Consider the following 27,511-nt stretch of genomic DNA (forward strand, 5'->3'; position numbering starts at 1 on the left):
CCCTCAGCTGTTTTCTTTGAAGTAATATGGCCCTCGCCGCTTTACGAGTTGTGCAGGCCTGCATTAGGCTATATGGTGCCTGTCCAAACCCAGCCCTGAAAAGCCGCTGCTCAGACCTACCGTCCTGCTGGTAGGGAAGAAGCCCCGCTCACCCTATTTGGGGTAACTCTTATCCCCTCTGCCCCTGCCTGCTTGCCACTGCCTCTTTACCTCATCCTTCACCCAGGCTGCAACCCTGTCCCTGATTTTGTCCAACCGCATGAACCTCTCCCCTTCCCCGGCCGCACGTGTTTGAACAGCCCGTGAATGCAATTCACCGCCCACTGCACAACTTTGGCAGTTTCCCCCTCTCCACCCTTCGCAGCAGGGAGCACGTTCGGAATCCCAAGTGCGGGCACAGTGAGGACAGAGGAGGATTCAGCAGGTATTACCGCGCATGCTCAGCAGCCAACTACGACGCTACCGGACTCCCTCGTCTCTTCGGGGAACGCGCTCATTTCAGGGCAGAGGCTTCGCCGGTAGCTACTGCGCATGCTGAGAAGTCTGAGCATGCTCAGTAACAGCTTAGGGACCAAAACCCGAACTGACTTGACTCAGCCCATGATCACCCCGCATCCTCAACTGCCCCAGCAGGACCCGGTGTGGACACCAACTGCCTCGCGCCCGCGAGTAGCCGCTAGGCGAAACGCTGCTGCTTCGCCTTCCCCAAGCTGTAGGGCCGCGCCCCCGCCTTCGACGGGTGAGTAAGCGGGGCAGCCTCCAAAGCACCCGCCTTCCCCCTTCACACCCCGGGGCCCCTGCTCGCAGCGCCGCTCCGGCCGGGGGGCCCCAGGCTCGGCCCGGCCCGGCCGGGGGGTGGGGGCGCGCGCAGGCAGCAGTGACGCTGGTGGGGAGCGGGGGGATGGTGCCGGGGGGCGGCTGCTCTGACCCAGCCCCTGCGCGCTCCTTTTGCGGGCCGTGGCTGGCCTGCGAGTGAGGATGGTGCACAGCGGAGTGACACCTTCCCCCCCTGCCCCGGCCAACATTTTTGGGCCGGACCCGCGCCTGGACGTGCCTGTGCTGGGACCCGGGGCCTGTCTGTGTGTCTGTAGCGCCCGTCGCCACAGGGGCTCAGGCCCACAAGCGTCAGGTATCCTCCGTGGCCCTGAGTCCGCCTGACGCTCCCTGCTGGGCTTACAGCCCCACGTTGCTGGGTTTTGTTTTGTTATTTAATTTAAATGTTTGTATCACTCACGTTGGTGGTCGAGAGCCACGCGAATCAAGGGGGAAGCTGGCAGACTGTGCGGAGGAAACTGAAAATGGCTCTTAAGCTAAGGTCCGATTAGTCCCAAATGTACATAAACTGGCAGAACCAGCCGGCAGTTTCTCTCTTTAAACCCTCTTAGTTGTAACAGTTTTAAGTGGGGTAATGTTGTAGATTCTCCATCACTGGCAATTTTTAAATAAAAGTCGGATTTTGGACGTTCTAGTTCAAAGAGGATTTAACATGGGCCTAGCATTTGCTGAATTAGCTAAGTTTCAGAGTAGCAGCCGCGTTAGTCTGTATCCGCAAAAAGAACAGGAGTACTTGTGGCACCTTAGAGACTAACAAATTTATTAGAGCATAAGCTTTCGTGGGCTACAGCCCACTTCTTCGGAGTTACACAATATATAGAGTGAAACATATATTGAGGAGATATATATACACACATACAGAGAGCATGAACAGGTGGGGGTTGTCTTACCAACTCTGAGAGGCCAATTAAGTAAGAGAAAAAATTAATTAGCCTCTCAGAGTTGGTAAGACAACCCCCACCTGTTCATGCTCTCTGTATGTGTGTATATATATTTCCTCAATATATGTTTCACTCTATATGCCTCCGAAGAAGTGGGCTGTAGCCCACGAAAGCTTATGCTCTAATAAATTTGTTAGTCTCTAAGGTGCCATAAATACTCCTGAATTAGCTAAGGGGGGCAGACTAGGTGATCATGGTGGTCCCTTCTGCCTTATAATCAATGAATTTATTGAAGCCTTTGCAGGACTGGGACACTACCATGTCTAAATACAATAAAATATTTAACATTGATGGATCCTTGGCATTTCTGCCACTATTTGCTCTAAGAATTCAGGGCAGGTTAATCAAAAATAAGGTTCGCATTCTGTCTACAGTATAAAAATAACTTTGTTTAAATATGTTTGAACCCAACTATGGTATGGCCTTTGGGCAGGGAAGGAGGGAGGAGAGGGGAACTGGATGGAACAGAAAGAACCGTGTTATAATTATATTATGACTTGTTTTAATTGTTTTACACAGAGAAATGAAAATATGGCTCTCTCTCCTACACAAACAAACCACTGTTGTTTTTACTGTTTGTGTCATCAAAACCTACTCAGAGGAGCACAAAGATAAAATTGCCAATGACTGGTTTCAGCTGAGGGGCTGAAGTTCAAGTAATCACAGATACCATGCAAATTAAAATTGATCTCATGATACTACAAGTTTCACAGTCATAGACTCTTCCAGGAGGAACAAGTTAGGCAATATCTAAATTAATATGAAAAACAAGCTGAAAAAAAATCAGAACTTTCAGACCTTATTTTTAATGCATTTTTTAATCCACATATTTATGAGACAAAAAAGATTATGCTTGAGAGTTATTAAAAAGGGGTAAAATTACATTAACCTTGCAGAAACAAGACCCATGGATTTCCTCTCAGGATGAGAGGCAAGAATTAGTAATACGAAAGCCATATGGAAATTATTATTGCAGGACACAAATGGTGGTAGAGGAAAAAGTGGCTTTTATGTCTGCAGTCTCTAAAGATTTGGTAAAAAGTAGCTTTTTCATATATAGGAGTTTAGAAAGCTGTGAGTAAAGTAGGTATGTAAGGGTTTTGGAGAAATAAAGACTAGTGAAATATGGATTACACAATCATGCACATGGAAAATGTCAGATTTTACAGAATCCTTATGGAATGAGAGATGTTTCAGTATCTTTGTCTATAGTAGGAGTAGCTAAATTGGTAGATTTCAAATATTTTGAGTCCCATATCTAAGCCCTACTCCCCAAACCAGGAGGAAGAAACTGGAACAACTCTCACAAATGTTTGAGACTTCAGGAGTTGAGCCACCAATTTTGTTTCGAGTGAAACTCAGTCACCTACATTACTGACAACAGGTAAAAAATAAGTTAATGTGTGCAGCTGCATTCCAAGGCAAAATGCATTATAATTAGGCTTGGTAGAATTCAATTTTTATTTTATAATTTCAACAGATAATATTGACTGCTTCCTTTTTAAGTATTTTTTATTTTAAATTCTTCACAATTGCGCACGTTGGGATGGGTTTTAGCATTTTTTTTTGTCAATTTTTGGAGATTTAAAATTTCACAGTTGAGAAATTATGGGCAGGTCAGAAAGTAGGGAGGGCCTGACAATTATTTAATAACAGTGGAAGTTGAAATTTAAAAAATTAAAGCTTTATGACCATTAAAATACAAATTGTCAACATCATGTGTCAATACACAAAGTAAATATCATTACAACAACTTAAATGAACTTAAATAAATTGCAGAAGCAGTTTAAATCCCATGGGTTTACCAGTGATCAAGTATCCTCTTGAAACAGTGCAGAAGGGTTCATTTACAAGTTGAACAGCCATTTTCACTGATAAAGTCCTGTGACGGAGTTGTCTATATAACAGTTAATGGTCAGTTGCCAAGTTTATGATGTCTCCAAGTTCCAGTTAGGATCCCGGGGCCATTGAGCAAAGCATTGTACAAATCCATACAATAAGAGGGTCAGTGTCCCAAGTTTACAATCCAGGGTCTGAAATGTGTATGTTTACTCCTGTGGGAATTCTGCGCCAAAAACCTAAATTCCGTGCACAGTGTTTTAAAATTCTGCATATTTTATCTGTCGAAATAATGCATTATAATCATACTGGTTTCAGTTATTTTGGTTTATTTCAAAATATTTGTCAACAAGTATCTCTGTTACAATACAGATGGCAAAAAAGATTCAGGAAATGTTTTTTGACAAATAGATTCCTTACCAGGCTTATTAATACAGAACTTTGCATAATAATTCATTTAAACTACAATACAGAAACTTATTTTCCACACCCCTTCTCTGCACCCCTCAGAAGTGCAAAGGTCTTTGCTTGGGGGAGTCAGGGGTAATGGAGGAGCTGAGCGAGAGGGAAGTAATTTCTGGAAAGGAGCCTGGAAGCGAACCTGGAGGATTGTTGGGTGTGAGTGGGAGAAGTATGGAACATTTTTTGGGAGGAGGGAGGATTGTTAGGGAGTTGGGGTGCCTCCCCCAGGCAGACCCTGGCAGACCTCTAGCCTCTCCCATTCAGTCAGGCACATCTGCCCCTGTCCCCGTGTGTACCTGCACCCTCCACTCAGCCACCTCTTTACTCCTGTCCCCATGTGTCGCTGAACCCTTCTCCCCACATCCCTATGTGTCCCTGCACTGCCACTCAGCTACCCCCTTGATCGCATGTGGCCCTCCACCCCCCACTCCCATTAAGCTCCTGGCTCAATGCTGTCACCCCAGTAGTTCCTGTGCCCCTGCCCCAGTCTGTCTCCCCCAACCCTTCTGTACCCCAGTCAATGTGACCCCCAGCAGCTCTCGGTGCCCTGCGGTCTGTCACCCCTCAATATCCCGTGCCTCTTCACCTGTCGCCACAGGCAGGGGGCTGTGAGGAAAGCATCCTCTCCGGGACTGACTGCTCTGGCCCTGAGCTGGCCGCTCTCTTTTGGTGCTATAGCGGCCACTGGTGAGTGTAATTGCAGTGCCTCTTCAGCAGAATGTAGTATTTTGCAAAGGGGGAAAAATCTACAGGAGACATGAATTCTGTGCATGCACAGTGACATAGAATTCCCCCAGGAGTATCAAGTGCACAAAATAAAAAATCACAGCTATATTATGGTGTTTCTGTCAGCGACACAGGGTAAGCACAAAGCAGTGGCTTGGAAATAGTGTAACCAGAATTCCCATTTCATAGGGTTTAGTGGCAGTTGGAGAAAACCAGGAAGCCAGTTGAAAAGTAGGATGTTCCTTAAAATGTGTAATCCTTGGATGGTGTAAAGCTTCACCTCATGGTTCACTAAAACATGTCTGCATGCTCTTTGAGAATGTATGTGTTGATTTTATCGTCTTTTTCCCAGCAAAGGCGATATGTACAAGAGTATGCAAACATAGTGTATTTTTAGAAATTAGTTATGTTTATTCCTAAATCTTTTATTTAGAAATTTTATGAAGAGTTTAATATTGTTGAATTGATAGGTGACAAGAAATCTGATTTAAAAATATTTTTTTCTTGACCAATTGTAGCTGGAAACCTGTTGTTTGGACGCTGAACTATGACATCATGGCAAGATTTCACAGAAGAACGTGCATTATTTTGTTGCTTTTTATTTTATTCATTTGCTCCATGATGATGGCTTTGAAGACTCTGAGACCTGACAGAGCTGGTTTTGGGGATCCATTTGGACTTGGTCTCTTACCGGAACTTCAACAACGGACAACACTCTTAGAAAATAAACACAGTCCCCTAACTGCTGCCAAGGGGGATAGCGTAACACACACCAATAATTTGCACACTATTGCATTGAATAGCATTAAAACATCTATGGCCTCTGTAAGAAAGTTGGAAGAGGAATTGCCTTCCCCTAATTATAACTTTCATGTGTTCTACTACAGCTGGTTTGGGAATCCACAATATGATGGTAAATATATTCATTGGAACCATCCACTGGTGCCACATTGGGATTCCAAAATTGCAAACAATTACCCAAAGGGAAGACACAATCCTCCAGATGATATTGCGTCCAGTTTTTACCCTGAACTTGGAACTTACAGCTCTAAAGACCCTTCTGTCATAGAAGCCCACATGCAACAAATGCGTTCAGCCTCTGTTGGTAATAAATGTTTGTTTATTTTTGGCATAGTAGTCATTTGTTTGACCTCAGATACTTGAGTAAACAGAACTGTTCACCTCCTTTGTTTTCTCTAGATATTGAAATGTAAGGGGACTTTGGTATTTTTTGTGTGTGTGTGCACGGGAGATTTGTGTCAATGATAACTTCATGGGAACATCTGTTTTTAACAAGTGACTTTGTACTTTATGTTCAGTCCCTAACTTAGTCTCTGGTCTTCCAAGCTGCTTCATACAGATAGACCTGTTCAGAGCAGATGCAGGATTGGGGGCTATATCTATAGCTGTTTAGATGAAGGAATTTTATATTATTTGTTTACTTGTTTAACAGTACTCTGTGTAGTGTATAAAATAGAAAAATACAGATATAGGCATTTTTGTAGTGGATATGAAGTCTATCAAGTAGAGAAGATCAGTGCTAGATGTTTCTGTAATGGTTCTCAGGCAGACTTGCTTGTGTTTACCTGGGTGTCCCCTCCCTCACATCACCAGCCTGTTAGCCACCCAAACAGTCTCTCCAGACTCGGCCTTACTTTTCCTAGTTTAAAAATAGGTGCACCCCAGTCCACCCCTTTGAAGCAGCCCCTTATCCACTGAATACTTACAGAAATCCTAGGTTTGCTGCCTACAAGGGAATAGTGTACACACCAGCTTGTGTGATCGTACTCAGGATCAGTACCTTGGTTAATATCACAGCACTGAGTTACATTTATAATGAAAACAACATAAGTTGTTCAAGCGATAATGACTAAAGATAATGGAAACATAAGGTCACATATAAAACAATTACAACCCACTTTCTAGAGACTAAATTTAACATACTAACTTCCAGTCTAAATAAGTTTCTCACACCCAAAGTCTCTTGCAGAGTCTTCCACCAAGGTAGGAAGAGATCCTGGTTTCATAAATGTAACTGTGTCGTCTGCTTATATCTTACGTGCAAGGTAAAGCTGTATCTTTTTGCCTTTTCCTTTTATTCCCCAAAGTTCATTGTCTGTCCCCAGACAGACAGTGTACTGCCTCCCTGTTGATTTTTAGATCCCCCATTGTCTTTGTAAATGACTCTCCATTGAATTTCTTGAATTTGTTAACTTACAGTGCTTAATTTACATGCTAGAGAGACTGGTGAATAGGCATCCTTTGACAGAAAACTCCATTTATCAACTCCTGCCTCGACACAGATTTTAAAACATATATACTTACACTCCTTATATAGTATCTGTCTAGAAGTTTCACAACAATATTATTGACCAACATGATAGATCCTGGCTTTCATTTATGATTTCACACGATGTTCTTTGGTGAACCAGAATGTATGTACCAGGATCAGTGTATTGTAATCGCATTGCCAGTTGGCATCAAAGTGTTTGAGTCACAGTTTCAGAGGCTGGTTCAAGAAATCCCATAATAAACAATTATGGAATAACCTGTCCACAGAGGAACATTCTAGCCGACACTATCACCTAATAATTGTTTTATGCCCTGATTTGTGAGGGATTATATCCCTTGTACAATTTTCCTCCTGTACTTTGTAACTAAGGAAATTCTTACTATCCATATACATGTCCAATGCTTCTTTGAAACTTGTTAAGCTCTTGACAACATTAATGCCTGGTAGAATGGGTTGTACTGTAGGCTAATTATTTATTTTTTTTAAACTTATAGACCAGTATTTCCTTTTTATCTCTTAAATTTAAAATTTATTAATGAGTTTCATTGTTTGTCCCCAGTTTTTATATTAAATGAGAGGGAGAACATAAATAGGAGCACTCAGCTTAACTTTTCTATGCCATTCTTCATTTGATATACTTCTGTTATAGCCCTTCTTATTTATTTCTTCTGTAAACTAGGCAGTCATAATCTTTTCTGTTTTTCCTCTTTTGGATTTCTTTTTATGCTTCTAATTATTTTATCATATGCATCTGGACCCCCTTCTGTTTCTACTGATATATTATTTGACCAGACCTGACCACAGTATTCAAGGTGAAGACTTACTGTCAATTGGTATAATGCCATTATAATGTTTTCATTAATATTTTCTATCCCAATCTTCATACTTCCTAACATTGTTAGCTTTTTTGACCACAGCTACATATTGAACAAAGATTGATATGTTCATACCAGTGATGTTTTTGTTTTTTAAGAAACTTAAATTTCCTGTTGTTACTAACACTGGGACAGTTCCATTGGTGTTAGCAACAGTGGGAGCACTAGTGTGGGCAGGTTGCTGCTGACATTGTAAGCACAGTGGTGTTTTCTCTCACTGGCAAAGTGATTAAAACACTGGCAACAATTATCACCTTGTTTACAGTTTTATAAGGTATAATCCTTTAAGCTTCAGGCCATAATCTTTACCTCCAGTAAAGCTGAATTGGGGGAGAACATTAGGAAGAAATTCCTGGTGTAGACAAGACTTGGTGCATTCTTCTTTTTGCTGAGTAATAACAGTTGATTTAGGACTCAGCAGTGTGTGTGAATAGTTTAAATTATTTCTTTCAGTGTACATTGCTGATACACCTGTATAAGGGTCCTCTGAATTTTATCTTGGTTCTGTCTAGTCTTGACTATCTCAAATAATTTCATTTTTATTTCAGAGTTCACTTGCTTTTGTGGATCATTAATTGCTACAATAAACATCAGTCCTAGTATGGATGTTTGGGATACTGTTCACCTTTTCCTGTGCTGCAGAACTGACCATTATTCCCATTATTTGTCTCTTAGACAGTTTCTAATCCGTCACAGTACTTTACATCTGGCCTTAATTTTCTTACTAGCCTTTTATGTGGGCCTTTACGCTTTCAAACAGACTTAGTTAAATAAATTGGCTTTAACCAGTTCTATTATCCACTATTGTGGTGGTGTTGTCAAGGAATTCTAGAAGATTGGAGAGGCAGAATTTTCCTTTACAAGGTTCGTCCTTATCACATGGTTCTGCTAGATATTTTATAACTCTTTATTTCAATTAATTTATCTGGTTCTGAAGTGTATCTCACTAGTTTATAATGCATGGGTATGCCTAATAGGTCCAACTTTTGCTATCCTCCATCAGTGTCTGATTTTAGTGAGATTGCGCTGCTAACAAAAATATTCAATCACTTGAACCTTAAATTCTTTCAGATCTGTGGAATGAGTACCAGGTTCTAGTGGCTTGCTGCTATTTACTTTTTTAGTTTGTTCCTCCCTTTGCCACTTCAGTCTCCAAGAGTACTTCTCTTTTTTACCTGTGAAGAGAAGATCTGTAGTAAGTATCTTCTTAACAACCTCTGGGGTGAAGACTGATACAAAAATATAAATCAGAGCAGTGCAGAGAAGCTGCCTTTTTCCTCAGTTGTTCCCTATGTGCCTTAACATCCAGTGCACCCATTGATTCTTTGCAAGCTTCCTGTTCCAGGTGTATTTTGAGAATTTTATTATTCTTATATGCTTATCTATGTGCTCTCCTCATGCCCTTTTACTTTCCATCTTAAATTTTTCTTCTCATATTTATCCTTTTCTATTGGTTTCACTTGAGCTGGATTTCTCTTTTTTCTATAACATGGCCATTGAACCATACTGGATTTATTTTGTTTTCCATTTCTTCCTTTTTTTATTTAGCACCATGCAAATGTCTTATGACGGAATTACTGTATACTCATTATCCTCCACGATTTTCTCAACCATGTCCCAACTTGATATCTGACCAGTTTATGTGCAGGTAGTTGCACATTGTATTTTTCCTATTCTATTAGATTTTGTTGCTGGTTCAATCATTTTCTGAGCTTGGAGGTTGGTAGTATGTTCCTACTTGTACTTGTATTTTTATGTTTGGGGGTTAGTTTCCATACACATTCTTCTGTAAAGTCCTCTTCACTCAAAATTTTATCTCATTAGAGTGTATGGAATCTTTTAGATATAGTACCCACTCTCCCACTTCTGTGAACTAATGTCATTCATGTATAATTACTTTAATACCTGACAACAGTTGTTGTCCTACTGTATTTCAGAAATACATATTATTTCAAAGTTCTGTTCCAGTGCAAGTCATTGTTTGCTAATGTATTCTGTCTCAGCTTCTCTGACACTTTTTACAATATACATATCAGATGTACTTTTTTTAAAGTAACGTGGTATTTTTCTCGAATGTACAAATAAGAAGTTATTTGGGGAAGGTATATTTCCTTCCTTTGACTTATTTTCATATTCAGCAGCAACTAGTGCCATATTTCTCTGTCAACTAAAAATATAGGGCATTTTTCCTGAGACTTATAAGTCGGGAATAATTTCATTAACCTTTTTTCCTTTTTTTTTTTTTTTTTTTTTAAACAGGATTCTGTGTCATGACTGTTGGTTTTTTATTGAGGAAGCAAGAGCTAGAAAAACCTGAAAGTGTAGTCTTTTAAGTGTTTAGTACAGTTGGATGGACAAGACGGGAAAAGGAGATTGCTGTTGCATTGGGGTCTGAAATTGAATTGTTTCAAGATAGTGCTACTGGCAATCCTGTTTGTGGACTTGTAGAATATGCATATGCTATGTATTTTCCTCCCGGGGAAATCCTGGACTACTGGCAATCTTATTATACTGTCTGCTTCAATTTGACTTATTTGTTAAGGAATCTGTCTAAAGTCTAAAAGTTGTTTTTGTTATTGAAAAGAAAAAGGCTCTTCAGATGGACCAGAAAACATTCCTCTGCTAGATTCTTGTGGGAATTTTCTAGGTTATCTTATAATTTCTTGATTTACTCATCATAGTTTTTCATTTAAACTTAACCTGGATACCAGTAGTCAGTGATTTATACAGAACTATGCATAACCCATGCATTAACTGAGTCTTATAATAGTGGCATAACTTATTTGTCATGAGATAGTGGGCCTGATCTAATCCCATTAAACTCCGGAAACTTTGCTATTGTCTTTAATGGGAACAGAATGAAATGATCCAGTGATTATATGTCAGTGTTAGCGTTTCCAGTGGAATTAAAATTTTAATTGCATTTCCATAAAATACACAATGCTATTCAAAATGTTTTTAAAACATTAAGTACAGGAATAAATCTTATTGAAAAGACTCTTGTGCCAAATCAATTTATGGCTGTTTTTTTGTAAGTATGTAATGTTATTTTCAGATCTTTGTTGTCTATGGACCATATGATTTATGGTCCACTGGCTGTGTCTACAAAGTTAGACCCATGTGCCATCCTTTTCCTTGATCTAAAGGCAACCTGTGACAGTCCATCAATAAGAATATTGTGCAGAGATCATGGGTAGTGTAACCTTTATGTAATAACTAAGTCTTTTAGTTAGTAAATATACTGTTGCATTTAACATCACTCAGAGGAATGGGGGGGAATTATACAAGGCACTTAAAATTCCACCATGGCTATTTCTGTACCTTGCTTATTTGACAATCTGCATACAATTATAATGTTTGTGTGTTCATCTGCAGTAATTGCATAGTCAAATTAGGTGGGTAGCTGCATTTGAAAGCCTTGCCCTTCACTTGTTTCATAAAAAAAAAAAAATTCAAACCATACTTATATATTGTTCCTGGCTGTAAGAAGTATTTACATATATTTTTTTTATCAAATGCCAGTCTTACTCAGAAATGACAATTATTCAGTTAGCTGTATAAACTATGTTATACATTAACATGATATTTATACCTTTCATGTACACACTTCTGTTTCTTTAAACTTTTAGTAGGCATAATGTTGTTTTTGGTGGCATAACTCAAGCTCATATTTTATATCTTAGGTGTCATAGCCCTTTCTTGGTACCCTCCTGGTATGGCTGATGAAAATGGGGAACCTGGTGAAGATTTGGTGCCTGTTATTTTGGATAATGCACATAAATATAATCTAAAGGTATAGTAATTTTAAAGTGTTCGTATTCAGTACATCTCTAGATCAAATGTACAGATATATGTTCATAAACTATATAATTAGTTCTTTTTTAACAGTTGTATATATTTTGGATTTAAACAGACTTAAAGCATTATTTTTCATGGAGCGTGGCATGTAGAGAATTTCAAAGTGAATTGTTAGTTGTCTGGCTTTCATGAAACTAGACCGTTTATCTTGATTTTTAAGGTGCTTTATCTGTGTTCATTCCTTCTTGTGGGTTTTCTATTCACTTACCTTTTGAAGTCGTATAAATGTTCTAAGAATTTTAAATTCTCTTTTGTGAATATGTACCACCTATTTTAAGAGGTCTGTAATTGTGTTCAATTCATAGGAACTCCTTAAATGACTTATTTAATTGTAATACTATAGTGATGAGTAATATAATTTAAGATAGAATAAACCATCAGACTTCATTAATTGTAGTTTAAAAAAAAAAACTTTAAAGTAAAAGTTCTTTCTATAGTCAAATAACTTGGTCACTTTTTTTTTTTTTTTTAATTGATGGAAGCAGCATTGGTTCATTTTCTACAATAGTAACCCAGAACCTCTAGTTTAAATAAAAATTGGCTTTTTAAAAAGAAAAAGTGCTAGAAAACACTAATTTCTACAAGAAGTATTTTAATAACTTAGTACTATGACTGCAACAACTTTTTAATAACTCTTTAATATTATCCTTTTTAAGAAAACAAACCCTGTATGAACAGAATGTGCTTGGACGTTCATGAGTTAAATGTGGATCCATTTCCACAAATAGCCTGTAGGCTAGTGGAAGCAGTATGTGTTAAAGCAAGGGTGGGCAAACTTTTTGGCCTGAGGGCCACATCCGGGTATGGAAATTGTATGGCAGGCCATGAATGCTCACGAAATTGGGGTTGGGGTATGGGAGGGGGTGAGGGCTCTGGCTGGGGGTGTGGGCTCTGGGGTGGGGGCCAAAAATGAGGCGTTCAGGGTGCAGGAGGGGGCTCTGGGCTAGGGCAGGGGGGTGGAGTGCAGGGTGGGGGTTGAGGGCTCAGGCTGGGGGTGCAGACTCTGAGGTTGGACTGGGGATGAGGGGTTTGGGCTGTAGGAGGGTGCTCCAGGCTGGGACTGATAGGTTCAGAGGGCGGGAAGGGGATCAGGGCTGGGGTATGGGGGGGGTGCCTCAGGGGTGCAGGCTCTGGGCGGCGCTTGCCTCAAGTAGCTCCCGGAAGCAGCGGCATGTCCCCTCCTACACGGGGGCACGGCCAGGCGGCTCTACTGCGTGCTGCCCCATCCGCAAGTGCCGACCCTGCAGCTCCCATTGGCCACGGTTCCCGGCCAATGGGAGCTGCGGGGGCGGCACTTGGGGCAGGGGCAGCATGCGGATCCCCCTGGCTGCCCCTATGTGTATGAGCTGGAGGTGGGACATGCCGCTGCTTCTGGGAGCTGTGCGGAGTGCCCCCCGACCCTGCTTCCCAGATGGAACACCGGAACATGGCGAAACCCAGACCCTGCTCCCCAGCGGGAGCTCGAGGGCCGGATTAAAACAGCTGGCAGGCCAGATCCAGCCCTTGGGCTGTAGTTTGCCCACCCCTGTGTTAAAGTAATGGAAACAAATTGACTTCTGAATGATCAGTATAAACAGTATCTCCACCAATAGATGCTGATGTATCTTTATCTTAGTGTTAAGTCATTGTCCTGTGTGTTATGTTGGGGGTTTGAGTAGTACGTTAAGTCCTGCCTGTGTTGCTGGTGGTGTTACCTGCAGTGTTCCAATAAATCCTGGGATTCTGTAAGTGACTATTACACTTTCTTCCCAGGTTTTTTGTGGTGTTCACAAAATCTCTGGAGATAGTATGTATTCCAGGGGAAAAGACTAGGGCGATAGATGATAGAAGAGACTCAGTGTGGGCAGTGCAAATACCATGCTTTGTCTGGGTTTATTTGTCAACACCTAAAGAGAAGAATGCTTTGTGGTTAAGGCACAATAACTAAGAACCTCCTCAAACCTTGCCACTTTCCATTTCAAGTACAAGTGCACTTCTTTGACCTTGTCTTCAAAAATAAATGCACATAACACAGTGGACATAAAGGTACAATTTTCAGAAGTGCCTAAGTAACTTTTGAAAATAGGACCTCGGCACTTTTAAAAATTTTATCCAAAATTAATAAAACAAAACAAAAATACTCGCATTCTTTTTCCTTCCGAGAGGAAAATTAGAGAGCGAGAATCACACGTGACAAATAACAGTTGTGACACTGAATGCAGTTCTGGAAGATGCTCAAGTACTACAATGATAAGGGTGGAGTGCAGGAGATCTGGGTTCAGTTCCCAGCTCTGTCACAAACTTCTGTGTGACGTTGGGTCAATTTCTTTCTCTCTCTCTGCCTTGTTCTCCTCATCTGTAAAATGGGAATAATAATACCTCCTAGTCTTACAGGGTGTTATGAGGCTAGAATAGTTGTTTGTGAAGCAATCAGAAATCAGCTAAGAGTGCTGTAGAAAAGCATACACAAAGAAATACACCCCTTTGTTGTGCTGTTAGCTTTCTAAGTAATAACTGAATTTCTTCAAGCAGAGAAAAGACTGGAGGAAGGGACAAAATAAGGATTACAGGAGTTAAAATCTTAACTTCTCTATTTCTTTTCCCAAGTCCTGGTTATGTATCTACCTTTTTGAATTCTATGGATAAAGGGACAAAAAGCAATTTTGACTTTGAAAGAGAGAAAAATCAGCAGATCCTATGACTGTTATGTGTAAGTCCCTACCTAATTCACGGTCCGTTTTGGTCAATTTCACGGTCATAGGATTTTAAAAATCATAAATTTTCATGATTTCAGATATTTAAATCTGAAATTTCACAGTGTTGTAATTGTACTGGTCCTGACCCAAAAAGGAGTTGTGGGGGAGTCACAAGGTTATCGTAGAGGGGGTTATACTGATACCCTTACTTCTGCACTACTGTTGGCGGTGGCACCGCCTCAGAGCTGGCTGGCCAGAGAGCGGCAGCTGCTGGCTGGGAGCCCAGCTCTGAAGGCAGAGCTGCCACCAGCAGCAGCACAGAAGTAAGGATCGTGTGGTATGGTATTGCCACCCTTACTTCTGAACGGCTGCTGGCTGGGGGCCCGGCCAGTAGCCACCACTCTCCGGCCGCCCAGCTCTGAAGGCAGCGCAGAAGTAAGGTTAGCAATACTGGGATCCCCTTAAAATAACTTGTGACCCCCCTTTTGGGTCAGGACCATCAATTTGAGAAACGCTGGTCTCCCCCATGAAATCTATAGGGTAAAAGCACACAAGACCATATTTAATAGGGGGAGACCAGATTTCATGGTCCGTGACGTGTTTTTCGTGGCCGTGAATTTGGTAGGGTCCTAGTTATTTGCAAGGGAGATTCAAGTTATGTGCATTTTATCAATCCCAAAGGTAGGATAAAAGCAGAATAATAACCCATTGAAGCTGGCAAACATGGAGCCCAAGCGTTTCTTGCCTAATTTAAGGAAAGCTATGTTGTTCTTCCAGTCTAGGGTTTTTTTTATTATTATTTCAGTTGGGTATTGGATTTTGCATGCTGAAGCTTGGCTTTTTAGGTGGTGTGGTTATTTATCTTTTTATTTCATTTAAAGTAAATAACCACTTAAATGGTATTATGTTTAACACATCTTTTGTGTCCTTACACTACATTTTTAATAAAGTGTGTCACTCTTGCATTGTAGACAAATGTGTTTTCCATGCTAAAATATTATTACTAGTCAAAATAATTTTTTACCAAATATCAGTTCACATTAAATGTTCATAAGTTATTAAAGTCAGTGTTGTTCGGTGGTTAAAGGGGACATGGAGCCAGGACTCCCGGGTTCAATTCCTGGGTCTGTCTCTGACTTGCTGTAGTATGCTGGTCAACTCATCATTGCCTTTCTGTTTGTGTCTTTCTCTCCCTGGATCCTCCTATCCATTTTAAAGTAGGGTAAAATACATTACGTTTTGAACACCTCTATGATGTAAGTATGTCAATAAAATAGTTTGAGACCCTCTGAAAGATATTGAGAAAAGCAGACTTATACGCCTCAAAAAGCTGTTGGCACTTCTTCAGATGCCATGTGCCATCAATTCCCTTGTGAAATTAAAACCAAATCCTATGAGTTACGCTTCCAGAAACTGTTTTTAATCCACTTCTTTTAACTGTGTGCCTTGAATGATTCATAGAAATAATTATCAACAAAAAAACCCCTCTGCGTCCAGTATCAGTTAAATGATAGATTGGATTAACTGAAATGAGTAGTTTTAGTGCAACTTTAGGGTTGAGAAATAACTGTTCAAAAGTCAGAGAACATTAGTTTGGCCACATTGGATATTCTGACTATTTTATTGTATAGATTATTTAATCTTTCATTAGGAAGGCTAGAACTGAGAATACAAGTTCTCTAAAAATACCATCTATTCAAGATTCTCACTTGTCAAATTTTGACTCCCTAGTCCAAGACAGGCAGGCAGACGTTCCTAGCTCTAAAGGTTTCTTGGCCCCTTCGGTGAGTGGTAGTGCTATTGCACTGTGAACTTTGAAAATACTTACTTGTGCATTTCTCGTACTTGGGAAGTATGCTGCCAGTTTTGTGTCTTGACTTTTGAGCCAGCTGACTCCACATGTTCTTAATAAATATTTGATGTTGGTTATGGCCTGCTTATAGAGGCTGGGAGTACATGTACTTGGACAACTGGCTGCTCAAATACGCCACTTTGGAGTGTGTCAGAGGGCAATATATGACCCATTCGTGTGGTGGTGATTCATCATGACTAAGGCTACGTTTTAGTCACCAATATTTTTAGTAAAAAGTCATGGACAGGTCACGGACAAAAATTCACGGCCTGTGACCTGTCCATGACTTTTACTAAAAATACCAGTGAATAAAACTTGGGGGGAAGGGGGGGGCTGCCTGGGGGCCCTGGGGGTGGGTGGCCCAGCTGCTTGGGGAGGGGGGGGTGACGACGCTGATATTGGGGGGGCGGGGGCCTGGGTCGTGGCATGTGGCCAGGGACCCCCATTGGTGCCTGGGGGGGGGGGGCGATTGATGGTGTCGGTAGGCTCCCTGCCAGGCTCTGCAACTCCCCCCGGGCAGCAGCAGAGTTTGGATGTGGGAGGGGGTTGGGGCACTGGACGGGGTGAGGCGGTCACCTGCAGGCACCATCGCCACAGCTCCCATTGGCCGCAGTTCCCGCTCTGGGCGGAGGCAGTGTGCAGAGCTGCCTTGCCACGCCTCCACCTAGCAGCTGAGCGAGGGGGATGTCGCCGCTTCCGGGGAGCCCCCCAGGTAAGCACCGCCCAGAGCCCGCCTCACCTCGTACAGTGCTCCAACCCCCTGCCCCCTCCCACACATAAACTCTGCTGCTGGAGACAGGGGCCTGAGACTGCCCTAGCAGCAGCCGGTGCGCCTGGTGCAGGGCTGCCTGAGCTGCTCCTGATCCAGATGCACCAGCCACTGCAGAAGTCACAGAAAGGGACCACCTCGCAGCCTTAATCATGACAAAACAACGTAAAGTCCTAGTTTGGCCTCCAAAGACATTTGGAATACATACAAACTGCAAAACATGGCTCAATTCAAAATGTTTCTGCCCTACAACAGAATCTGAGACACTGATGATGTGACAGAAAGAATATAGAAGAGCAAGCAGGTGACCGCTCAGATCATGTTATAAACATTGGGCCTTATTGTTGTAATTGTATTTTCATGGCCTGTCTTCACATGAAACCATGTCAGTAGATATTGAGATTGTGGTGGAAAGAAATATCATAGGGACTCTCATACTGTATCACATCTGTGTAATGATACACTCTGGTTCACTCTGGCTTTGTGGCAGTCTGAGGATGATGGACATAACGCTATAGCAAGACCCATAGCTGGGATAAGAGACCGCACCAAACTTACTCTTGTGCTGCTCTGTCCCCTTCCCAGCCTCCCACCTATTGTCATAAAGTGGCTGAGGGTCTTTTCTGTCCTAGCACACTACATCATATTGAACTATAGATTAATGTAGCTATATGGAGCAACTGTCTCTTACTGAGACAACTCTGGTATTATATCTATACTTTTAAGTACCCCTTATAGCCCAATGTTGGTATTACATATATGCTCATAACCCAGAATGTTAACACCCCTTTATCCATTTCCAGTTCTCTGACTAAGGTTTTTCTCTGTTATCTATGAGACTGCCCCAGTAGTTCATACCATGAAATAAAGTGAGGGATAGGAGATACTGTATTAGTATAAGAACTAGTCAAATAATGGAAAAGTCTTAATAATAAAAAGCCCAAATTTGAGTTGCTGCTATTTGTTGTTCAGGAATATGCAGAAAAATGTTCACAAATTCTGGTTTCAGATTCATACCTTAAGTACATTATTTATCTGTTAACTATTTGTCATGTGTATGTTTATAATCAGCGAGAAGAAACAAAACCATATGAGCATTCACTTGAATAGTGAATACTCAAAGTGAGCAACTTACAGACAACCAATAGTCTAAAAATTGCTCACCCAAAATATTTGGTGAAGACTTAAGAAAGTTGGGAACATATTTAAGCTATCAGGAGTAGTTCACAAGTGATGTGCAAAAAGACCTCAAAATTATTTTTTGATTCAGTTAATACTGGTTGAACAGTTCTCTTCAGCATTAGGAAATATAAAGATTGTAATGTATTTTTCCCTAAAGTGTTAATGGATTAAAATTAAAATCAGGAAGTTAGCAGGAAAGAGATTTGCAGTAACATTGGAATAATTTTTTCTCAGTACCTATACTCAAAGTCTATTCTTAGCACAGTGAATTTCATCTTCAATATTCTATTTTGCAAGCATCCTTGCAATTTGAATGAGAAAATGATTAGAGTTAAAGATGATAGACTTGTCAATAAACTCAGAATCATTATGCAAAAGAAATTATTTTTATTTTTAATCTAAAGAGAAAAAAACAAGGTCATATAACAGTGTGTAACTAGAAGTACCCTTGTCAAGTATGATTTGCCTCTTTATTGGACTGAAGTAAAAAGAAATAATAGGACAATTGAGGGAAGCTTAACAATCCTAATAATTTAGTCCAGCAGTGTGTTTCACTTTAGTTTGTGAAAAAATCTTTGTAATAGTGACAAATTTCACTTGAGACTGGCTGAATATTGGTTTTATTATATGCATTTTAACTTAAAACCTGCTTCTGAAAAACTGCCAGCATTGATTAATGTAAAAGCATTCTTCCTTTTAATTTGGGTAGTTGAAAACAATGGAGTTTAGTTTGAAGTGAGCTGAAGTTTATAGCATAAATAATTTCATACGCCCCATTCCTGAAATAGCATTGGTAGTATATTAGATTTAGTGCCTAGGTATTTATTGCTGTTGATGAACCTATAAAACTCTAAATTAAAGGTAAACTTCTCACATTCTACATTTTAAAATCTAATTTCTCACTGAAAGCTCTCCTTGGAGAAATATTATCTGTAACAACTGGAATATATTGTTGTTATTTAGAAATAGAATATAAAAAACTTTGATCAGCTGTAATCAGCTTTTGAACTGTAAATAGATCTTTTAGTTAACTAGCTTAGAATACTCTATATATTTATGTATTTTAGTAGTTTTTTCCCAACATGCTTATTACTTACAGTAGCTTAGAAAAGCAATCTTATATAAAACTAGTAATAAAGAGTAGGTGTATAGTTTTCTATTTTTTCATCGAATCTGTGTTGTTAATCTTGGCAGTCCAAAAATAGTGAGTCTTATTGAGTTAGTCTTCAGGAATAGTGGTCTTGAATAATTACACACACAGCATTGTGGAGACTTTTCAAAATCCCTCTTTCTAGAGCTCTGTTGGTGTGCCTGATACTACTTAGACAAATAACACCAAATGGCTTTTATGTTCTGTAATGTTTTATGATCCATATTGCATTTATTGCATTTCATTTTACAGGTCACTTTTCATATTGAGCCATATAAAGATCGAGATGATCGCAGTATGTACAGCAATGTGAAGTACATTGTAGACAAGTAAGTGCTTTCTAAAACGTATGTTTTTGGCATTCACACATGCTCTGATAGATATTTCTCAGCTATTGTGTGAACTCTTAAATTGTATATGGTATGACCTGATCTTGAGAGAAATGAAAGGTGCTGCTTTGCTCGTAACTGACTGACCTAGAACTCCGACACAAGGTATGCACATTTTAAAGTATTGGGACATGCATGTTATGTGGAGATGCAATAGACAACTACATTTAAAATTTCTTCTTCTTTTAGTAGTTGCACATGTGCAGTCAACTCTTGGTGTTGGAGCACCAGTACATGGGCAGCAGAAACGTTTTCCCTCAGTGATACCCGTTGGGTGGCTTGAGTTCCCCGCTGCTGCATGCGTAGCCACTCCTAATCCCCCTCAGTTTATTCTTAACTCCTGCAACAGTCATTGGAATTATGATCTATACCAGAACAGTTGTTTCTCTCGGCCTTTGCGAACATAGCATGTATGTATATAGTTAAGTCTAGTCTTTAGTGTTGTTAGGATAGATGTTAAGTTTTAGCTGTGTTATATAATAAAAATGAAGTTTTTTGGACTTCTTGTTTCTTTTTCCCATTTTGGGTTTTGTCTGTTCACGCTACCAAGGTATGCCCTGATCACTGGGTTTCAAGCTTTGTGCTTCTTGCTCCAGGCCTAGGCCAGTGAGTGACCTACAAAATAGCTGCCTGAAGTGCTTTCAGGGAAGCACAAGTGAAGGACCAGTGCCAGATTTGCAGGGCGTTCAAGCCGAGGATGAAGGATAGGGAGAGAAGGCTGAAATTCCTGCTGATGTACGCAGTGCTCACCATTCCAGTCTGACTCTATGCCGAGTGCTGCAGCTTCAGTGAGAAGTGCACCTTCCACTTTATCGGAATCCCGGCACTGTTCTTCCTTGCCCATGCCGAGGAAGAAATACAAAGCTTCCAGAGAGACACCAGCCAGGAGATGGTCTCCACCCTCTCAGTCTGGTAAGAGGATCAAGAAGGAGTCGAGTAGTGTGCACCTGAAACCTAAGCACTTCTCCCCCAAATCAGTGCCTAAGTCAGCACAGTTGGCTTGGGTTCTGCAAGGAACACTGTTATCTTCTTTGGCCCTGCAACAAGAGACCACCTCAGTGCCAAGTATCCTGGAGACGTTTGCAGCAGCAAAAACCTGCTCTTCTTCTTCTGAAGCAGGACCCGTCAGTCTCCGCACAGATCCTCTCTTTCCAACTACCCCCAGAACCCTTCCATTGGACCTGTCATGGGAACGTGGCCAGGACAATGGGACCCTGCCCTGTATCAGTGGCCATTTTGGAACTTTTGCAGATTTCCCCCAGTTTCCAGGTATTCTCACCATACATACTCAGGACTTGTCTACGCTTACAGTGTTGCTGTGCCACTACAGTGCTTGGTGAAGACGCTACCTACGCCGACAGGAGAAAGCCTTCCATCGACATAGCACTGTCTACACTGGGAGTTCGGCACACCCCTGAGCAACATAGTTATACCGGCATAAGTTTGTAGCATAGACCAGGGCTCAGTGCCCTCATCTAGAAGGGCTGAGTCTATGCACCAAGCAGCTCCGTCCCCAGAGTCCAGCACTGGGCCCAGTACCGAGCATCAACAGGATGGTCTAGAATGGGAAAACAGCCAGTAGAAGAGGTTCTACCCTCTCAAGTCTTGGATTCCTCTTTGCCCTCTCCAGAGGAGGCCATTTCATCCAGCACAACTTCACCTTCTCTTGATGATTTGAAGTTTATCAGGAGTTATTAAAGAGAGTAGATATAGAGCCGATAAAGACTTTATGGCAGACTCCATCCTTTTTGCCGCCCACCTATTAAAGGGCAGAAAGAAAGTAATATATACCCTCCCAAGGGTTTACCTTTATACTCGCCCACCTCTGGGCTCATTAGCTGTTGCAGTGGCTAATGAGAGAGTGTGACAGGAATACCAGCCTTCCACTCCCAAATCAAAAAATGCTAAGAGCTAGACTTATTCAGCAGAAAGATTTATTCAACGGAGGTTTGCAGTTGCATATCACCAACCAACCGGCTCTGTTGAGACAATATGATTTTAATTTGTTGGGTTCCATGGAAAAGTTCAATGAGGGCATAGTGGTCATGAGAACTTCACTGCAGGCGGGATTGGACTCAGTAGCTAGAACCATGGCCTCCACAGTGGCCATACATAGATCATCCTGGCTGCAGTCTTCTGGTCTTTCTGCTGAAGTTCAGAGTACTATCCAGGATTTGCTATTCAATGGTCCTTCTCTAGCCTCAGACCAGAGAAACAGCAAAGTCCATGGAGTTAGGGACTCTAGAGCAATCCTGAAGTCCTTTGGTTGTGCACATCTGCCCCGGTCAGGAAGCACCAGAGCAGACACACTGCTCCTCTCCTCGACAGGACATATCAAAAAGAATTTCAGGGGTTATATGTGTAGGTCTCCACCTCCTGCTGTGTTGGCTCCAGCTCTGGGCCCCTCAAGACACGCAGGAACCACAAAGCAGGCATTTTAATGGGCCAGTCAAGGTTGACATACTAGTCTCTATCTCTCCAGACCTGAACCTCCTTTGCAAACCATCTTTCCCACTTTGGCTGTGCTTTGTCCCAGATTACTTTGGAGTGGGTCTTGAGCACTGTGGAAGTGTGATATACTCTCTATGCGCTGGCAGACCAAGTGCCAGCTCTTGCCAAGGCTGTAGGCGTCAGCTGAGCACTAACAAATTCATAGCTGGAAACCAGACCAGCTCACCTTTATGTTAGTATTGTTCAAGATAGATATTAGACTTCTAAGTATGTGTTTAGTGTCCAGACTTTATGGAATGCTTATAAGTTGCTGCGTGAATTAATTTCACTTGTAGGTTTCATAACAGATGTCCTTTTACTGACATAGGCAGGCAAGCTCCTCTGTGCTTTCCTACCAGTCCCACTCCTTCATAGAGTATTGCAAAAGATAAGACAGGACCAGGCCAGAGTCTTGCTTACAGCCCCAGCATGGATCCATCAGCACTGGTTCTCCACTCTCGTGGCGCTGTCAATGAAACCTCCAGTTTCACTTTCATTAGACTCGGATCTAATCTCCTAGGATCACGGGTGCCTACTCAACCTGAGCCTACAGTCCCTTCACTTAACTGCATGGAGGCTCCATAAGGTAAATGCTAGAGAGCAGGCTTGCTTGAAAGATATTCATGTGGTCCTGCTAAATAGTAGAATGCCTTCTACAAGAGCTATTTACCTTGTTAAGTTGCAGGATTTCTCTATCTGGTCTCACCAGTATGGGGTATCACTGACCAGCTTCAGTTCAACATATTCTGGACTACTTACACCAAGATTTGGCAGTTCCATCAAAGTACATCTGGCTGTTATTTCACCGTTCCTGAAGTGGATAATTGCTCTATTTTCTCCAGTGAAATGGCCCTAATCAAAGTGCAAGACCCTGTTCCCCCAAAGGATCTAAACTTACGTGCGCCCCTCCCCCCATCTGAATCATTGGCTACCTGCTTGCTGCTGCATCTGTCAATGAAGGTAGCATCTGTGGTGGCCATTATCTTGGCTAGAAGAGTAGGGGAGGTGTGGGCAGTAATATCAAGGCCTTTATATACTATCTTTTTTAAGGACAAGGTTTACTTGCGTCCTCATCCATCCAAAGTTCATCCCACAGGTGGTTTCCTCTTTCCACATCAACTGGCCAATTTTTTTGCTTGTGTTCTACCCAAAAACATATACAACCAGGGAGGAAGAGTTTTTGCATACCTTGGCTGTCAGCAGGGCCGGCTCCAGGCACCAGCTCAGCAAGCAGGTACTTGGGGCGGCCAAGGGGAAGGGGCGGCACGTCGGGCTCTTCCACGGCACTTCGGCGGCGGGTCCCTTGGTCCCCCTCGGAGGGAAGGACCTGCCGCCGAAGAAGAAAGTGGCACGGTGGAGCTATCGCCGAATTGCTGCCGATCGCGGCTTTTTTTTTTTTTTCCCCGCCACTTGGGGCGGCTAAAACCCTGGAGCCGGCCCTGACTGTCAGAAAAGGCTTGTCCTTTCACCAGGACAGAACCAGTTACTTTTGTAAATCTTCCCAGTTGTTTGTAGCAGTGGCAGACAGAGTAAGAGGTCAGTCATTGTCCTCCATCCAGAAAACGTCTTCCTGGATTGCATCCTGCATATGCATGAACTATGACTTGGCTAATGTCGCTCCACCTGACAGAGTCACAGCTCATTTGATGAGGTCACAGTCAGCCTCGGCAGATTTTCTGGCACAAGTTCCAATTGCAGACATTTGTAGAGTGTCAGCCTGCTCCTCAGTCCACACGCTTGCTTCCCACTGTACTGTGGTTCAAGACTCCAGAGATGATGCGAGAGTGGGATGAGTTGCTCTCCAATCTTTATTGAAATAGATTCTGATCCCGCCTCCTGTCTTACAGTTTGTGAGTCACCAAGAGTAGAATGCACATGTGCAGTCACTCGAAGAAAAACTTACTAACTTGTTCCATAACTGTCGTTCTTTGAGATGTGTTGCATACGACCATTCCATAACCCGCCCTCCTACCCCTCTTCATCAGAGTTATGGCAAGAAGGAACTGAGGGAGGCTAGAGACGACTCTTCCCTTTATACCTGCGTGCAGTGGTGTGTAGCAGCAGATGGAACTTGAGCCACCCCAACGGGTGCCACTGAGGGGAAAAGTTTCTGATTGCTGTGCGCTGGGCACACCAATGCCAAGAGTGGAATGGACGTGTGCAACACATCTCAAAGACCAACAGTTATGGAACCAGGTTAGTAACCAATTTTTATCACATGCTTCATGACACCTTAGAGTGACATTTCTAACTGCTTTTATTTAAGCTCTTAGACACTTGTATTTTTTTTATTTAAAACAAAAAACTTTGTAGGCTGACAGGTTGCCAGCTAAACTTCTAATGGGCTAACCCATAATATCCTTAAATTCAATCCAGCCTGAGAGTCAGAGAAGTTATGAACAGCTACTAGTTTTTGTTTTATTGCTGCCACTTAGAGTATCTTCCATAACAATTCAGTGAATGAATGTTTTGCCTTTGAAAGGAAAGTGATAGCTACTTGTAGGACTTGACACTAATAATTAAGTTATGCAATAGATTATTATCTCCTTGCTGTAATAGTACATAAATTTCCAGCATATGTATGGTTAAAGTATATATTTGAATGGCCACATTACTGAATTAAATTTATCTTGAACATAAAGTTTTAAAATTCATAAAAAATTCTTCGGTTCAGTATGTGAAAGATTCTTTCCCAACTGGCATATTATTATGAATGTTTACCATATTGTTTGCTTTATAGATATGGAGGCCATCCAGCTTTTTACAGGCATAAGACCAGCACAGGCAGAACCCTCCCCATGTTTTATGTTTATGATTCTTATGTAACAATCCCTGAAATATGGGCAAATCTATTAACTGTTTCTGGATCCCAGAGCATTCGCAATACACCATATGATGGATTATTCATTGCACTTCTAGTGGAAGAAAAACATAAACATGAAATCCACAGAAGTGGTTTTGATGGAATTTATACATACTTTGCCACCAATGGTTTTTCTTATGGCTCATCTCATCACAATTGGCCAAGTCTAAAAGCCTTTTGTGACAGCAGCAACTTAATGTTCATTCCAAGTGTGGGACCAGGATACATTGACACCAGCATCCGACCATGGAATAACCACAACACCCGCAACCGTGTTAATGGGAAGTATTATGAGACTGCCTTCAGTGCAGCACTTTTGGTGCGACCAGAAATTATTTCCATCACCTCTTTCAATGAATGGCATGAAGGGACTCAGATTGAAAAAGCTGTTCCTAAGAAAACTGGACAGGTAACTTACCTGGATTACAAGCCTCATAAACCAACTATGTATCTGGAGCTCACTCGCAAGTGGTCTGAGAAATACAGTAAGGAAAAAGAACAATGGCTTATGTGAGGTGCCACTGCCCTTGTTTGTAAATACATTCAGTCCATCTCAGAGGTGGAAATGACGCTGGGAATTCTAATTCAGCCAATCAAGATGTCTTTTATCATAAATATACTTAAAAAAATAACCTTTGAATGTAGTATGCGCTATTACTGTACCTGTTAGAATTAACTTTGACTCCTTTTAGGGGCTAAAATAATAGTGAGCAATATTGCATCTCTAGGCTATTTTAATTCGAGAATATTTTGTGAAATGCTAGATGCTTTTTATTTATAATCTGTATGTAAAGCTTACAGAAACTGTATCTGGAATAATTCAGAGGTGACTCAAGTAGAGTGAGACAGAATTTAGCATATTTACATTTATTACCTTTAGCTATAAAGCCATGTTTCAGAGTTGAATACTACTGTGATTAGAATTTTGTCTCGATAGTTCCTCAGAGGATAAATATTTGTGGTGCATGAAATAATATAGCAATTGTTATATCATTTGTACACCTTGTAGCACGCGGAGAGTTTACTTTAACATTTGACTTGTCTGTGGTACAAACACTAAGAATGGTGTGAAATTGTTCTGAAATTTACAGCTTTTAAAGCTTTTGGTTTCAAAAATTGATGCAAGGTTATTTAACTCCAGATTAGTCTTGTATTTGGATTTTGCATTCTGTATTTTTTTGTAACTATGGAGTGTTAACAAAATGCATTGAGATCTTCTAACTAGATTAAAATTAAAGAAGGAATAACAGTAACTAAAATGAGGGGGGAAAGTATCTGAGTGATGAAATTGCTCAAAATAAGAAAAATCTGTTTCTTAAACAAGATTTTCTTTAATGTTTACCAGGGATAGACTTTTTTATTACTTATTGCAGACCTAGATCCAGTGTTTGGAAAAAGTTGAAAACATTACAAGTCTCATAAATATTTACTAGTCCTACAATTGATTCATTTTCTAGAGCAGTCTTTGTTACATGATTTTAGCAGCACATAGTCTTCGGCCACTAGAATGAATTTGTCTGTTACCATTTGAAATCTTAGCTTTCAAGTTTTCAGACGGTTCATTGATTTCCTGCAATACTAAAGGTAGCAGCTACCAAAATCATGTCAGAATTCAGGTGAGGAGAAAATAAAGCAAGATAGTAATTGAGTGATAGTCTTATTGCATTTCATAACATGTCATTGCTAGAAATGAGTGCTTAATACTGTTTGAAAGCTGAGATTCTCAGGTTTCAATTATTATAAATCATTCATTTGTAGACCTGGTTGTTTCTGAGACACTACTCAACAATGGTTTATGTCTAGCAATGCTTTTTTGGCACTTACCCAGTTCTGAATAGAGCAAATCCCATAGTGGTCCAAGTTTGGGGTTTCACTATTTGGTTTCATAGTTGTGGTGAATTTGAGAGTACTTTGGCAAATATTTAATCTGTAGCATAGTATAATTGCTTTTTTTATTTTATTTTATTTTATTTTTACTTACTTTACGCCCTGATCCTGCATTGTGATTCACATGTAAACTGCCCATTGGAGTCCCATTGACTTAGTAGAATTTTGTGCAGGCACAGTAATCTGCCCATGCAGTCGCAATGCAGGATTGAAAAAGTGAAACTTTTTTTTTCTGAAACATGTTTAAATTTAATCTTAATGACATGATGTTGCTGATATTTGTTAGTGACCTCTTAATGTGAAGGAAGGAAGGGTTTATCTGAAACTTGTCTCCATAGATTAAAGACAGTTTTCACCAAATTTATGCAGGGAAACTCTCTGAAATTCTTTAACTGTTTTATACATCCAGGATGGCAAATTGTATGT

General features: G+C 41.0%; 1 protein-coding gene across 2 annotated transcripts; it reads left to right on the forward strand.

Annotated features, from left to right (window-relative positions):
• The first annotated feature begins 511 nt into the window (after positions 1-511).
• Positions 512-25,712, forward strand: MANEA (mannosidase endo-alpha). 2 transcript variants are annotated; one of them, XM_065401068.1, is made up of 5 exons: positions 512-739; positions 5,321-5,907; positions 11,654-11,763; positions 19,709-19,785; positions 25,076-25,712. In XM_065401068.1, the coding sequence occupies exons 2-5, from the start codon at positions 5,358-5,360 to the stop codon at positions 25,710-25,712; spliced, it is 1,374 nt and encodes a 457-aa protein (XP_065257140.1). In that variant the 5' UTR covers positions 512-739; positions 5,321-5,357. The 2 variants fall into 2 exon arrangements, with proteins under 2 accessions (XP_065257140.1, XP_065257141.1); XM_065401069.1 differs by lacking the exon at positions 512-739 and adding an exon at positions 3,080-3,159.
• The last annotated feature ends 1,799 nt before the right edge of the window (positions 25,713-27,511 follow it).

The sequence above is a fragment of the Emys orbicularis genome, chromosome 3 (genome assembly GCF_028017835.1).
Source record: "Emys orbicularis isolate rEmyOrb1 chromosome 3, rEmyOrb1.hap1, whole genome shotgun sequence".
Taxonomy (NCBI): Eukaryota; Metazoa; Chordata; order Testudines; family Emydidae; genus Emys; species Emys orbicularis.

What these genes read in the sequence shown, in the direction of transcription:
- MANEA (XM_065401068.1), top strand. Translation starts at nt 5,358, where the DNA reads ATGGCAAGATTTCACAGAAGAACGTGCATTATTTTGTTGCTTTTTATT. An exon ending in AATGCGTTCAGCCTCTGTTG is followed by an intron (nt 5,908 to 11,653) that starts GTAATAAATGTT and finishes TTTATATCTTAG; the next exon opens with GTGTCATAGCCCTTTCTTGG. An exon ending in GTGAAGTACATTGTAGACAA is followed by an intron (nt 19,786 to 25,075) that starts GTAAGTGCTTTC and finishes TTTGCTTTATAG; the next exon opens with ATATGGAGGCCATCCAGCTT.